Consider the following 16,205-nt stretch of genomic DNA (forward strand, 5'->3'; position numbering starts at 1 on the left):
CGAAGAGCACAGGATCTGGAGCCTAAAAGACTGCACTGGCATTCTAATCCATGTTTTCCCTATAATCTGTAAAGGAAGATAATATGGGTATCTACGATTTGGAGTTTCTACAGGGATAAAAATCAGATAACATGTGTAAAGCACCTGGCATTAAATACATCTCAGCAGGTGTAGGTGGGCCTGTGAGCTCCTGCCAGGAGTGCACAGAGTGTGTGCACACACGGGCAGCAGGCCTCATGGGACCACAGGATAATTTCAGGGTAACCCATACCGCTTACTACCATAAGAAGGTCTTGGTGAGAAGAAAGTATGTTCTCTATAGGAGCAAGGGAAGATGGCAAGAGCCCTGTGTACTGGGGCCCTAGGGCCAGCCTGAAGGAGACCTGTGGAAAACTGCTACAATGGACAAAACCAGGTGGCAGGCAAGAGACACAATGCGGGAGACGTCTCTGTAGAAGGGACCTGGGAGCCCCAGATGGTGTTCGCCCACACACCACTCACATCCTGAAGTGCTGGTTTGTGAAGCAACAGCTGCAGTAGCACAGACACAGATGTCCTATCACATTTGGGTGTTCTGGAAGCAGTGTGATTTCTTGCAATATTTTTTTCTATGCTTTTTAATAAAGATCCCAAGTGTTACCAAAAACTAGCCCACTCAGCCCAAAGAGACTTTGTGGGTTTTATGCGTCCAAGTATGGATCGACACCAAGCCAAAGCTCCACTCCTATTTGCTGCTGCTGAATAAACAGCAGGAAAAAGCGCTCCCTGGGCTGAGCGATCAGGCGCCCCAGCGCTGGGGGTTGAGGAAAACCATGTACTTACATTCATATACTTCACATCAAGTTCTGTCTTCTTCTCCAGCTCATGTATAATCTCTTTATGGAATTTTTTGAACTGTTGGCAAAAGGAAATAAAACACTCACTCCAAATTTAAGACTTTAAGCAAAATAAATTAAAATATATATTTTGTAAATATAAATCCAGATCACATACATTTTCATCAAGACTCTCGTTGAGTTTCTTGTGGGTACTTGAAATCTCTATGAGAACGTGGCCTGTGAACAAAACCAGATATGTTAGGGGGGAAAAGCCATCGCATAATTTTGTATCAGGGAAAGGGAAACAGTGCAAGGAAACACATGCTGTCCTCGAGGTCTTTAAGTATCATGCCCAAGACACATCAGGAACACAACTGGGTCCCCATGGTGGGTTCCAGAGGGACACACAACTGAGAGCAAATTTACTCTACAACATTGTTAATCAAAGGAATGCCAACTTTGTCTTCAAATGCACATTGTTCTTTCTATATTTACTTGTTCCCTAAGCCAAATTCTATGTATCTGATTTAATTTTGAAATTCATAAGAGATTACCTTGATCATCATAGTAGCTAACTATAGGAACAAATGATTTATTTTTATCTAATTCCCAGAGTAATCTGACTATCTGTCAGGCACAAGAGATAAAGGCTGTGTTTTTTTTTCACATATTAGTTCTTATATAGTTTTGGAAAATATAACCACCAGGGGAAACTGCAGCAGTGACAGTGTTCTGCTTCGTGTCTCCTGGGGTTACACCAATCTCTAAAACAAGTATAGTCACAAGACAGAAGAGAATGTTCCAGGGCAGAGGAGCCTTACTCCGGAAAGCAACTATAAGACCACTGTGCAATAAGCACACCTCCCTTGCAGTTAGTGGCAGTGTGCTGTCTCTGCCAACTTATCTGCAGGAACCAAATAAGTATCTTAGGGTCTAATACCTAAGAAATAAGAAAACATGTAGGATCATTTGGAACTCCCCCCCCAAACCATATCAAGCAAGAACAAAATGTGCTGGTGGGTCATCCTACAGTTCATTGGACAGATAAAAAGGAATTCTTGTGGGGAACTAAAAGGCTGTAAGGAGCAAGAATTAAAATTAGGACTGTGGTATAACATGGGCAAAGAGAAAAAGAAAACAGACTAGACGTGGCCTTGGCTATGTCTTTGCTATACAAATGACTCTATCATGCCCTGTTCTAGAAACACTTTAAGACATCTGACTCTGAAACTGACAGCCTGGAATTCCCCTCATCTTGACGCAGAAATTTAAGCCCCTGCTGAACACGTCCACCTGGATGCCCCATTAGGCACCTCATGTTCACTGACTACCCTGTATTCTCTGATCCCAGCTCCTGGCTGCCAGCCAGCCAGTCACCAGGGGTCGACCTCTCGTCTACATGACATACTCGATGACAAAGACTCATTCCCTTGTGTGTAGGGTGCCATCACTTGGGCCACCTCGAGGGTGGAACCCCTTACTTACCCTGCTTCCTCCAGCAACAACTCTGCCAGCCCTTCCTGAGCTCTGTGATTCCTTCCCTGTCCAGGAAGGAAGGCACGGAGGATGACATGTGAAGCCGCAAAGACATGCTTACCCAATAATCTGTTCCACCGCCCAACATTCACATTCTGCCTCCATGTTCACAGATGGGCCTCTTAGGAGGTTATTTCTCTGCTCCCAACCCTAATACCTGGTTCAAGCCCTTATTCTCTCTTTTGACCCCCAGCTTGTTCTAGGTCATCTTCCTCACATATGCCAGGGATCTTTCCAAAATGCAAGTGTAATATGTCACACATACCCTGTACCCCTCACGGTGTCCCAAAGAAACCAGCTCCTGAGCAAAACATCCAAAGCCCTCCACGAACTGTGCTGCCTAAACCATGGCAGGTGGTGGGGACAGAGGATCTCTTAGAAGCATAACCTTGTAGGGTTATATGTTGTGAGATGATAGGTATATAGCCTCGTCCCTGAATACCATGTGATTCTGAGATGCTCCAGTGGAATAACTTCCTGGATAAACACAAGAGAGGGAGGACAGACCCATCCTCAGTACTCAGGGTTCCACCCACCAAGTCGGCAAGCTTCCCACTCCACATCCTTAATGATGTTGACTTCATTCTCCTAAAACTCAACGTGAAGAAACAAACAAACCAGAATTTTTCACAAAAGAAACCTTCACATGACCAAGAATATAAGTACATTAATATGTCATTTTATATCCATTTAGTCATTTCAGATAAAATAATCAGTTACTTTCACATCTATTTTATACCCATAAACAATTCCTTATTGGAGATGAAAAATAAACAAAAACAAAACCAAATTCAATTATTACAAAAAAATCAAGTGCTTTCTTCTTGGCAAAGCAGATCTACTTAAAAAAATAAATGTCTAAAAATAATTTTGCTTAAATCATTCAGTGATTTGGGCTAGAAGAAAGGCATTCACATTTTTTCTCATACTGTTCTCTTTCATGAACTTTATTTCTACAACCTTACATAATGTGGATCCCTGAGAAGGATGCTGCCAAAACCAGTGTGTGCTGGGGCGGACACTCCTGTGGATGCCAATGCCGTTGAACTTGTGCTCTGGCCTTGCCGGCCCCAGTCCCCCAACACCCCTCAGCACGCACCACGCTCCTGCCCGTGGTTTCCCTGCAGCATAGTGGGGAGGCTCAGTGAAACAGCCCATTCACTCTGTGGGCGGAAGGGAACACCTGACCTTGTTATTCTTGTCCCTCACTGTTCATGGAATTCAAATGCCGGCCTCACAGCAGCAGCCACTGAGTCCTCAGTCATAAAAAGGATTAAAAGACATTTTGGCTGGGATTATGCAAGCTGCCAAAAGTGTATCTTGAAACAGAGGATGAAAACAGCCTTTATGTTCAATCTGCAGAAGTTTAATCTTAAATAGAGCAAGTGTGACTTTATGTTTAAAATGTTATGCCACAGGCGTTTGTTTACTTAGTCCTATAACCTCCTTTTTCATAAATTATATTTGAGAAGGGGGAAAAAACCCTGAAAGCATTCGAGGGTGGAGTCAAGAAAGTATAGCCCAGATTCAAATGGAGCAGAACTAAGTACATGCCCCAACAGGAATCCACATCACTGTGTGTGCACTAAGTCGATCGTTTCCTTATTTCCCCCTCTTAGGTTTTGAGTCACTGTTTTGGGAAGAAACTCATAGTAATTATATTAATGTAACTCAGTCTGAATAAACTATTCTTTTTTTTTTTTTTTCTTTTGGAGACAGAGTCTCGCTGTGTTGCCCGGGCTAGAGTGAGTGCCGTGGCATCAGCCTAGCTCACAGCAACCTCAAACTCCTGGGCTTAAGCGATCCTACTGCCTCAGCCTCCCCAGTAGCTGGGACTACAGGCATGCGCCACCATGCCTGGCTAATTTTTTCTATATATATTTTTTAGTTGGCCAGATAATTTCTTTCTATTTTTAGTAGAGATAGGGTCTCGCTCTTGCTGAGGCTGGTCTCGAACTCCTGACCTTGAGCAATCCACCTGCCTCGGCCTCCCAGAGTGCTAGGATTACAGGCGTGAGCCACCACGCCCGGCCTGAATAAACTGTGTTCTTAAGTGGCAATATTGAAATAATCTCAATTAAATATATATATATTTCAAAATCATGAACTCAACATAAGTAAAAGACAATGCCTACCATCAACTTTTCCCCAAAATTCATACAGATAATGGCTAAGTATTATAGCTTTTTTAGAGTTTGTCTAGCAGGTTTTGGAACCCCTCTCCAAATGGATAATAGTGGCATCCATCTAATTTTAGGCATCATGAACAAATATGTCCAACATTTTGCACAATACAGTATGAGACACGCATTTAGCCACAGGCAGTATGGAGTTAAAACAAAATGTTAACAAAATTTAAGGACGATTACTGGTATAAACACACAGAAAACTTTCCTTTGAAATGTCGTCACTGGACTATTAATATATTTTCAACTAGGTAATTCTTCATCAATTCACAGTATAAATTTTAGAGGAACCAGATGGAGAGTACTGATGGGCTTGAACAGCACAGAATATGGAGGCACAAAGATTCTTTCCATTTATATTTAGTCATGGATGATCAGAACACATGAACACACGGAGCAATGACTGAGTCACACATGACTTTCTACATGTTATGACGAGGGTGATCAGACAATAAAATGACAGCGTGGAAGCCAACCCACTATTGGCCTAAAGGTACACTGCACAGATTAAAGTAAAACCAAAAATGCCACTGGACAAAAAGGATAGAATTCTAACAATTTTCCAACTACTGGGTGTGATGAGGAGAAAACAAAAGAAGTAAAAGCAAATGACACCCACAGGATATGTTAAATAAACAACTATATACCCTGAAGATCAGAGTCACCCACATTGCAGTAGTGCGGAGGCAGATTAGTAACCACGAACTTGACCAGACTTGAAAGGCCTTGTCAGTGTCTCAGAATAGACCTGGATAGCAGCCCCCCTGCAGTCCCTGGGTGCAGTCAGAGGTGAGATGCTCCTCTGGTCACTACCAACAGTGCACAGCAAGCACTGTGCACGGCAGGGTGAGCATTTCATCAAACATTTCTCCGAAAGTCTAGCTTGTGACTTAACAAACTACGGTACTACATTCTAATTAATGTAATTAGACAGTAATCATTCTACAATTATGCTAAAAAACGAGTAAATAAATAAATTACGAGGGGGCATGTCACAAGAGTCAGCTTGAAGGAGCCAGTACTGGCCAAACATGGGACGATTTGTGCACCAAAATGTTAAGGGCAGCGATAGATTGTAAATCATTGAAAAGTCTAGGAATCTGAGTCTACAGAAAATTGATTTAAAAAAAAAGAGAGAAAGAAGTGCGGTCCAGGGAGGGCTCTTGCTAGAAGTACCAGGGAGGTAACTCTTGCTGAGTACCAATTAGTAAATGAGGAGGCAGTGTTAGAGATGGAAAATCATCACAGTGAAGCCTGGTTTGGGACAAAACCATTAAGAGATACTAAACTGGGGCACAAATGTTGATGAGGAACAAGATAGTTGCATAGTCTGAAAGTGTTTCTCTATAGATTGCTTGTTATTGTAGAAGCACAGAAAAAATATTAACTATATAGTGTAGAAATCAGACAACACCTTCACTGAACAACCAAAATTAATGTCACAAATGAGAGAGAGTGAACACAGTGTACACAAATTTGATACTTAGTGGAGACAAAATGACTTGGATAGCATTCCAGCCAAGGATGTATAACCTGAATTCAATCACGAAGATCTGGCATTTGAAAGTTAAGATTTTTGTGTCCCTGACTACTCACCCCCCTTAGCATTTCTGATACAGTCAGGAACCCCACACCAAGTCTTTACTGCAGTATTAAATTTATTTACTTATTTATTTTTAGAGAAGAATAAAATGGTTTCATCCTCCTCTCTGGTGGTTAACCCAGTGCTGGTTGATGGAGGTAAGGGAGAAATGAGGTGATGTGTTGATGGGAGAGGTAATATCGATGCTCTACTTATTTAACAGTTATATCTCTGGCAACCTCAATCTTAGAAAATAATAGCCAGGTCAAAGACCTGCAAGTGAAAAGTCCTCTAAGCCAAACAAAGTTGCAACCACAAACCCAAACAGTTTTTTGTTCTTGGAGAGTAGAGTCCCTTTTAGACACAGAACAAATAAAACTTAATTTTATATATAAGTCTAGAATTGGTTATCCAAAGGACATTGGTTTTTCATACTGACAGGTCAGAAGCTACTGCTGATCTCTCAGTCACAGAATGCAAGATCTTCAGCAAGAGGAACTTGGGAAGAAAATGGAAGGGCTGGAACTAAGAGAAAAGATCAGAGGCATCTTCAGAAAGCGAGCAGGGTGCTCTGGACCATCATCTTCAGCAGAGAACTCAAGGGACATGAAGACTGGGCAAAGGTCAAAGCATCTACGAGAAGATGCAATGGTGCCAGACAGGCTTCTTACTACCTGTGTACACCTTAACTCGTTTCTGCATGGTCTCACAGAGCCTTGGTATTCTCGTCTGTGTGGAGAACTTACATCAGAGGCTAGGGTGTGGGGACTGCTTTCCAGTGCTCAGGAGAGAAATACTGGCTGCTAAGGTATGTGAGCCCAGACACAAGTAACACATTCATCCAGTAAGGCGTGGTACACATCAACAGAATGGGCTCACACATTCCTCGACAAACCATTTCCTGGATTAGTACTTGTTTTCTGGAAATAAAGTACACACATTAGGTTGCCCAGCTTGTGATTAGTCACCATGTTGTTTTCTCTTTTTGTGCTTTATACATATATATCTGTATAGTCAGCTCAGTACTCCTCTCATCTCCTTTCTTCTCCCATTCCCAGGGTCCCCAAAGGAAAAACTGTCAATCTGCTATTACCTAAGAGAACACACTTCCAGAGTATACTCCACTTTCTTCAACCTCATTGCCTTTTACAATATCAAACAGACTATACACCTCAGTTTTAAGTATTGACATTTCTCCAACAGTTTAAACTATATCTATCAGGATCTATCCACTATAGAATATACACATCTGGCCACTGTTAGTTAAAAACCAAGCTGGGTGTGGTGGCATATGCCTGTCCTCCCAGCTACTCAGGTGGCTGAGAAAGGAGGATCGCTTGAGCCTAGGACTTTGAGGCCAGCCTGGGCCACACAGAGAAACCCCATCTCTTAAAAAAAAAAAACAAAAAACCAAAACCAATTGCAAGGGCACTTTCAGTTTCTGTTCCATCACGTACAGTGCTTAGAGGTCATCACTCCCTTACAACAAGAAAGCTAAACAAACTGAGATGAGCTAAAATGAGAAACAACAGCTGTTCCAAGATTCATCAGAGAATTCAGTTAATAGGGTAAAGATCTGCCACGAAAACTGGACAGACAGGCTGACACAAAGAATCATATTTACTGGGAACAAAAGCCAATGCTGGAGCCATTACTGGCAGAAACTCTCAAACGGTAACGAACCAAATGTTGCAGGCTCAGGGTGGAGGAGCTTAAGAGTTAAAAACTCCAGGTGGCTCAGTCTTGGGGGGGGTCCCCACACTTTCATGAGTTTCACCTCTTGGAGTCCCACCAGGTTCTCACTGTGAAGATGGAAGAAATCCCCTGGGGATTGGGGGGCGGTTTGGGTGGAGGTGACCATTTGAAAAATGCCCAGAACTTTGTTCTGTTCTAGTACTGATCCCTGTAAGGAAGGCTAGCCCTCAGGGAAACTGCTTCAATAAAAGCCTTATCTGACCTGGAAAAGGGCAATTAGCCTTCTCCACCTCCCTCTAATCTTGTCTCAAATAAAGGGAAGGGGGAAAAAAAGACTCAGAAACTCTTCTGCAGATCATATCCCAGGTACTCTTGCCTACCAGAAAACCCCACAAGACAAAAAACAGATTTACAAGTAAGATAATAGAAAGATGCTTCCTTTCCCAATACTCTACCAACAAGTCAACCATCAACAAGGCTCCAGGGTAATAACTGGATTACAGCCCAGAGCTGGAAGACACAGGTTGCATTTATTAGAGTTTTCTTGGGAAACCCAAAGACAACAAGGGAGACAAAAACAAAGATACCAAAGGAAAACTCAGGCCTCTGACTCAGTTACAGCTATATTCAATGTCAATGCATCCCAACTCCAATCTAGACAAACATAATCCTCACACTATTCACCTTAGTCCTATCACCCAATACATCACGTTGAGTTTCTAACAACAAAAATCACAGGCATGCTAAGAAACACACAATCTGTACAGACAAAGCAACAGAACCAGCCTCAGATAGCGTAGAGATTTTGGAATTATCAGACTGAGAATTTAAAGCAACCATGATTAATATGCTAAGGGCTCTCATGGGAAAAGTGGACAACATGCAAGGAAAGATGGGTAACGTAAGCAGAGAGATGGAAACTCTAAGAAAGAATCAAAAGGAAACGCTAGAAATCAAAAACACCGTTACAGAAAAGAAGAATGCTTCTGATGGGCCCACCAGGAGACAGGACTCAACCGAGGAAAGAATCAACAAGTCTGAAGACATGTCAGTATAAACTTCCCAAGCTGAAATACAAAGAGAAAAAAAGAATAAAAAAGAAGGAACAGAATATCCCAGAACTGTGGGGCAGTTACAAAAGGTGTAATTACCCGTAATGGGATTACCAGTGGGGAGAGAGGAGAGAGAAAGGAATTGAAAAAATATTTAAAGTAATAATGTCTAAGAATTTTCCAAAATTAATGACAGACACTAAACCACAGATCCAGAAAGCTCAGAGAACACAAGACAGGATAAATACTAAAAAATCTATACCTCAGTATATCACATTCAAACTCTGGAATACCAAAGACAAAAAGAAAATCTTGAAAGAAGCCAGAGGGAAAAAATATCTTGCTAACAGAGGAACAACGATAAGAATTACATCAGACTTCACAAACCATGCAAGCAAGAAGGTGTAATAAAATATTTAAGTATTGAAAGAAAAAACTCATCCACCTAGAGTTCTTTATCAAGCCAAATTATCCTCCCAAAGTGAAAGAGAAATAAAAATGTTCTCAGTCAAACAAAAACTGAAGGAATTTGTTACCAGTAGGTCTGACTTGCAAAAAATGTTAGAAGTAGTTTTTCTGAGACAAAAAGCACAGGTCAGAACCTTGGATCTATTTTACATAAAGAAAGGAACAGCATTCGAGAAGGAATAAATAAAGGTAAATAAAACCTTTTATTTTTATTAATCTTAACTGATATGATAGACAATTGTTTGTTCAAAATAGTAATACCAACAATATATTGTGTGCTTACAGCTTACGGATAAGTGAAATGAATGACACCAATGCCATAAAGAGATGAGAGGGAGGAATTGGTAATTCTGTTACAAGGTACTTGCAGTAGTACTTGAAAGTGGCCTCAGACACAGCAAAAGCAGTGCTTAAATGGAAATTATAGTATTGAATACGTATCTTAGAAAAGAAGATCTAAACTCAATAATCTAAGCTTCCTCCTTAGGAAATGAGAGAAAGAAGAACAATATAAACCAAAAGCAAGCACAAAAGAATAAAATTTAGAGCAGAAATCACTGAATGACATCAAGAAAACAATAGAGAAAAAAACAATGAAACCAAAAGCTAGTTCTTTGAAAAGCTCCATAAAAATTGGTAAGCCTCTAGCCAGGCTAACCAAGAAAAAAGGAAAACACAGATTACTAACATCAGAAATGAAAGAGGGACCATCACTACTGAGCCCAGACATTGAAAAGATAAAAAAAATTAAGAACAACTCTATGCCTACAAATTCGATAACTTAGATGAAACGGACCATTTCCTTGAAAGACACAATCTATCAAAACTCATACAAGGAGAGTGTAATCTGAAAAGGACCATATCTATTAATGAAATTGAATCAACAACTAATAACCTTCCAAGATAGAAAGCAGTAGGCCTAGATAGTTTCACTGGCAAATTCTAGCAAACATTTAAGGGAAGACATGGTATCAATTCTCTACAATCTCTTCCGGAAGAGAGACGCAGAGGGAACACCTAACTTATTCATGAAGCATTACCCTAATAACGAAGCTAGATAAAAACATTACAAGAAAGGAGAACTACAGACCAATATCTCTCACAGAGATGCAAAAATCCTCAACAAATTATTAGTAAACAGAAGCCAACAATGTATAAAAAGAATTAAATACCATGACCAAGTGGGTTTTATTCCATGTATGCAAGGCTGGTTCAACATTAAAAACCAATTAATATAATTCATTACATCAACAGGCTAAAAAAGAAAAAAATCCTATGATCATATTAATAGATGCAGATAAAGCATTTGACAAAATCCAACACCCATTCATGATAAAAATTCTTAGGGAACTAGGAATAGAGGGAACTTCCTCAACCTGATAAGGAATATCTACAAAACACCTACAGCTAACATCATACTTACTAGTGAGAAACTAGGAGGAAACTTGCTTTCCCCCTCAGAATGGGAATGAGGCAAGGATGTTCCCTCTCATGACTCCTATTCAACATCACACTGGAAGTCCTTACTAATGCAATGAACAAGTGAAGGAAAAAAAAGGTACACAGACTGGGAAGGAAGAAATAAAAATTGTTGTTTAGGTTGTCTATGTAGAAAATCCCAAAGAATTAATAAAAACATTCCTAGAACTAATAAATGATTAGAGTAAGATTGTAAATACACAAAAGTTGGCTGGGCATGGAGGCTCACGCCTGTAATCCTAGCACTCTGGGAGGTCGAGGCGGGAGGACTGCTTGAGAGCTCAGGAGTTTGAGACCAGCCTGAGCAAGAGCAAGACCCTGTCTCTACTAAAAGTAGAAAAAATTAGCTGTGAAACTAAAAATAGAAAACAAAACAAAGTCAATTGCTTTCCTATATAATAGCAATGAGCAATTGGAATTTGAAATAAAAACCACAACACTATTTATATTAAAAGAAAAATGATGTACATAGGAATAAATCTAACTAAACCTATATGAGGAAAATGCCCATCATATTCTCTTGCCCTTGGATTGGTGCCCCTGGTTCTTGGGCCTTTGAACCTGGACTGAAACACACCATCAGCTTTCAGAGGGTCTCTCGCTTGCAGGTGGCCTCCATAATCATGTGAGCCAATTCCCAGAACATATCTCCTCTTATATATCCTATTGGTTCTACTTCTCTGGAGAACCCTGACTACTATAATAGTCAACAGATCTTTGATAAAGGAGTAAAGTCAATTCAATGGAGAAAGGGTAGTTCTTTTAACAAATGGTGAACATTCTGACATCCACTTGCAAAAAATAAGATAAATCTAGACACTGACCTTACATCTTTCACAAAAATCAACTCAAAATGGAACACAGACCTAAAATGCAAAAATATAAATCTTCTAGAAGATAACAGAGAAAATCTGTGTGATCTTGGATTTGGCAATGACTTTTAGACACAGTATCAAAAGCATGATTCATGAAAAAAAATTGGTAAGTTGGACTTTGTTAAAATTAAAAACTTCTGCTCTGCAAATGACCCTATTAAGAGAATTAAAATGCAACGTGCATATCTGATAAAGGACTTGTATCCAAAATATGCAAAGAAACTTAAAACTTCACAATAAGGAAACAAACAACCCAATTAAAATATTGGCAAAAGATCTGATCGGTCAGTCACCTCATCAAAAAAGATATACAAATAGCAAATAAGTATATGAAAAGACGCTCAACATCAGATGTCATTAGGGAATTGCAAACTAAAACGAGATACCATTATACAACTGTCAGAATGGCTGACAACACCAAATGCTGGTGAGGATGTGGAACAACAGGAACACTAATTTATTGCTGGTAGGAATGCAAAATGGTACACTTTCGAAGACAGTCTGGCAGTTTCTTACAAAGGTTAACACAGTCTTATCATACAATTTAGCAATTCCGCTTCTAGGTATTTACCCAAATGACTTGAAATCTTAGGTGCACAAAAAAAGCCCTGTACGTGAATGTTTATAGTAGCTTCATTCATACTGCCAAAACCTGAAAGCAACCAAGACACCCTTCAAAAAGGGAATGGGTAAACAAACTGTGGTACATCCATACAATGCAGTATTTGCAAAAATAATTTTTTTTTTTTTTTTTTTGAGACAGAGTCTCGCTTTGTTGCCCGGGCTAGAGTGAGTGCCGTGGCATCAGCCTAGCTCACAGCAACCTCAAACTCCTGGGCTTAAGCAATCCTACTGCCTCAGCCTCCCGAGTGAGCTGGGACTACAGGCATGCCCCACCATGCCCGGCTAATTTTTTCTATATATATTTTTAGCCGTCCAAATCATTTCTCTCTATTTTTTTTTTTCTAGTAGAGACGGGGGTCTCACTCTTGCTCAGGCTGGTCTCGAACTCCTGACCTCGAGCGATCCACCCGCCTCGGCCTCCCAGAGTGCTAGGATTACAGGCGTGAGCCACTGAGCCCGGCTGCAAAAATAATTTTTAAAAAAGAGCTATTAAGCCACAAAAAGACATAAAGGAAACTTAAATGCATGTTGCTTAGTGGAAGAAGCCCACCTGAAAAGGCTACATCTGACATTCTTGAAAAGACAAAACTATAGAGACAGTAAAAATACCAGGGGCTGCCAGCGGTTCTGGGGAGGTGGTAATGGTAGATACACATCATTATACATTTGTCAAAACTTGTAGAACACCACAAAATGAACCCAAGTGTAAACTATGGACTTTAGTTGTTAATAACACATCAATATTGGTTCACCATTTGTAATAAATACACCATGCTAACGTAAGATGTTAAAAATAGGGGAAACTGAGTGGGCGAGAGAGGAGTACATGGGAACTCTGTGTAAGATCTGCTCATTTTTCTGTAAACCTTAAACTGCTCTAAAATATAGGCTATTAATTAAAAAACAAAACAGCAACAGTGGCTGTCTGGAAGTGGCAGTGATTAGGAACCAGTGCCCTGCTCAGAGGAAAACACAGGCAGTGTCTGAGAGTTCTGAAGTTATAAGTGGACAGGACTTGATCCTGATTCTGTTACCCGTGTGCCCCCAGGGCCTGCCTGGCACAAGTCTCACATATAATATACTGAATGAATGAAAGCGTAACTGTCGTTAAAAAGAATGGAAAGAAGTACAGTGATGGCAGGAAAAGAAAACTCTAGAAAAAGCTTGACCCAATCAAAAGCTGGCATTTGCAATATTTGATTTTATTGCAACACACATATTTATTATAGAAATTCCTACAGGAAAAATGACTTTTGTTGAACTTGAATCCCAACCCTTACAGAAACAATAGTTTTTAGATAGAGAGGCTCCTGTCGTCCCAGCACAGACCCTGGCTGCACTGGGAGTGTGAGCACCTGCCTCCATCAGCATGACCTAGAGCCCCAGCAGAGCTGGGTCTCCATCCTCAGAGTTACCACGAACAAATCCCTGCCAACTTTTGTTTCCTGTCACCAAGGTTTAGTAACACTGAGGTTTAGTCTCTGAGGACCCCAAGCTGCAAACCAAGACATTAAAAAAAAGCAGGGGTGTGCAGGGACATTTTTGCTTACAAAATATTCACTTTACCAACCAAGAAGCTGTGATACCAGATTCTCTGGGTTCAGTGCTGGACACCTGGTGACCCAGGTAACAGGGAGTACGTGTCCGAACAAGCGTGATGTGCCAAGACAAGGCACACACTAGACACTCAGTGTTTAAATGCCTTCCAATTTCCTGACTTCTTGTGAAAAGTGGAAAAGAAAGGGAGAGATGATGGAGAAAGGAGAAGTTGGAATAGATTCTTCATTTTCAAAGTTTGGGACTGAAAGAAAAGTGAGATAATAAGATAGCTAGAGGACGGGTGAGGTGGCTCACGCTTATAATCTCAAGCACTTTGGGAAGCCAAGGCGAGAGGATCACTTGAGGCCGAGTTTGAGACAAGCCTGGGCAATATAACAAGATCTTGTTTCTATAAAAAATTTAAAAATTACCTGGGTGTGCTGGCATGCACCTGTAATCCCAGCTACTCAGGCAGCTGAGGCAGAAGGATTCCCTGAGCCTAGGAGTTCAAGGTTACAGTGAGCTGTGGTCACACCACTGTACTCCAGCATGGGTGACAGAGTGAGACCCTGTCTCAAAAAATCAACAAAAAAAGATAGCTAGAGAGAGGAACATTAGATATTTTTTTTCCTTTTTAAGAAAAGGGGATAACTGAAAGTTTGAAGGAAAAATAAATGGAAACCAATAAACCCCACATGACTGAATTAATCCTAAATTTACACATAAGAAAAATCTTTAAAAAGTAAAATGTTACTATCATCCTTGGAATGGGACTTTAAATCTCATTGGAAACTACCATTAGAAAACATTCTGGATATTTTAAAATCACATCTTTTCAGTGAGGTATAGACCAAACACAAGCTGACAATACCAGGGATCTAGTCTTTCAATACCTAAGGTAGTGCCTTAGTAAAGATGTCTTCTCTGAAAATTACAAACAAGTATTTGTTATGTGAAAGGGTAGGGAGACTCAGGGCTTACGTGGCAGTTCTGTCATTAGGATTAATAATTCATTCAGGAAGAAAATTAAATGTTTATTTCCCATTTGACTTTTGATTAGCAATTAAACTAATATAGCCTACGTGCTCTATACAAGTACTGTCAAGTTAAACAAAGCACAGGGCTTGTAATAGAGAAAAAATATTCCCCAAGTTGAATTTTAATGTGCTATTCTTATTTTAGCTAAAAAGGACAATATTAATTTATTCAAGTGTATCAATTATATATCACACAGAAATAATTTATCAATTTTGCCTCCATATACAGATTACAAGTAATTGTTTTCTTTACATCTGAATGTAAAACACAACATTAAAAAATTAAGAGTTTTCTACAAGTTATTATATCAAGTGAGGTAAATTAACATTAATTATTCATCTTCCTTCTTCATCGATTAGTTGATTAAGGCTAAAATACAACCATTTTGATGTTAACAAAAATGAAAACAGGTGTATTATCAATAATGAATAAAGCTGAAAACTACTTATTCCCTATGATATAACTAATTAACTACAGGCATTTTCATTCAAGGCTTAAAAAATATTAGATCTGAAGTTTTAAACATTTAAAAAAATATATTAAAACAGGATTTCAAAACACAAAGATGAGGTTTTCAACTGGCATAAAACACAAGTAGAGAAAGTACTAAAAGATAGTTTTGGTTCACTGAGTAAAACCACCTTAAAAATTTTAAGTGAAGAATCTTTTCCTAAAGAACTAAGGTTTTCTTGCTGTTTTATTTTAAAGCAATCACTTCTAGTTGAAAAAGCTTAAAAACACAAAATAAAACAGAGCTACTGCTCCCAAGTTTCAGAGGATCAGCCATTTATTCCTTTTATCTAAAACCACACCCCCCTGGGTAGATGCTAAGTGGTCCTATTGTGATGTGAATTTAAGGGAGATTCCACAAAATCTAGAATCCATTTTACTATATCCAATACTTACTCCACAGTGACAACTGAAACAGAATAAGAGCAGATTAAAAACACAAACAAGAACAGATAAATTCACCTTTTCATCATTCCAATGTTGTGCCCACCTTCTTCCACCTTGGAGGGAATGAAGACAAACACCAGCAGGCAACTGAGCATGCTCTGAGAGAGAACAGTCTGAGGTGCTGAGACTTCCCTTTTTGCCAAGCACTGTGCTCACTGCCTCACAGAGAGGGTCTCACTTAGTCCTCACATCCCAATAATACAGGAGGAAACTGAGGCTTTGAAAAGTTACATGGTTTTCCCAAGGTTACACAGGTACTAAAGGTGGTGGAGCTGGGATTTGAACCCATGTCTGGTCCTGAGCCTGCACTCCAACTACTCTGCATCCTCATTCAAATATGCAAAGAAAATTACATA

The 16,205-nt window shown here is 39.8% G+C and overlaps 1 protein-coding gene and 1 pseudogene across 2 annotated transcripts in view; one reads left to right on the plus strand and one right to left on the minus strand.

Annotated features, from left to right (window-relative positions):
- The window catches only part of BAIAP2L1 (BAR/IMD domain containing adaptor protein 2 like 1), an 86,787-nt gene that overhangs the window by 25,208 nt on the left and 45,374 nt on the right, over window positions 1-16,205 (minus strand). The window contains exons 1-3 of one of the 2 annotated variants that reach the window (XM_045541324.1): window positions 2,304-2,424; window positions 994-1,055; window positions 823-894 (exon numbers count right to left, since the gene is read on the minus strand). In XM_045541324.1, the coding sequence (XP_045397280.1) occupies window positions 823-894; window positions 994-1,055; window positions 2,304-2,409 (240 nt within the window). In that variant the 5' untranslated portion in view covers window positions 2,410-2,424. Of the gene's footprint in view, window positions 1-822; window positions 895-993; window positions 1,056-2,303; window positions 2,425-16,205 lie in introns of those variants that run through there. The other variant, XM_045541323.1, reaches the window with a different exon arrangement.
- On the plus strand, window positions 4,527-4,574 carry LOC123633736 (annotated as a pseudogene).

This window comes from Lemur catta, chromosome 2 (assembly GCF_020740605.2).
Source record: "Lemur catta isolate mLemCat1 chromosome 2, mLemCat1.pri, whole genome shotgun sequence".
NCBI classification, from domain to species: domain Eukaryota; kingdom Metazoa; phylum Chordata; class Mammalia; order Primates; family Lemuridae; genus Lemur; species Lemur catta.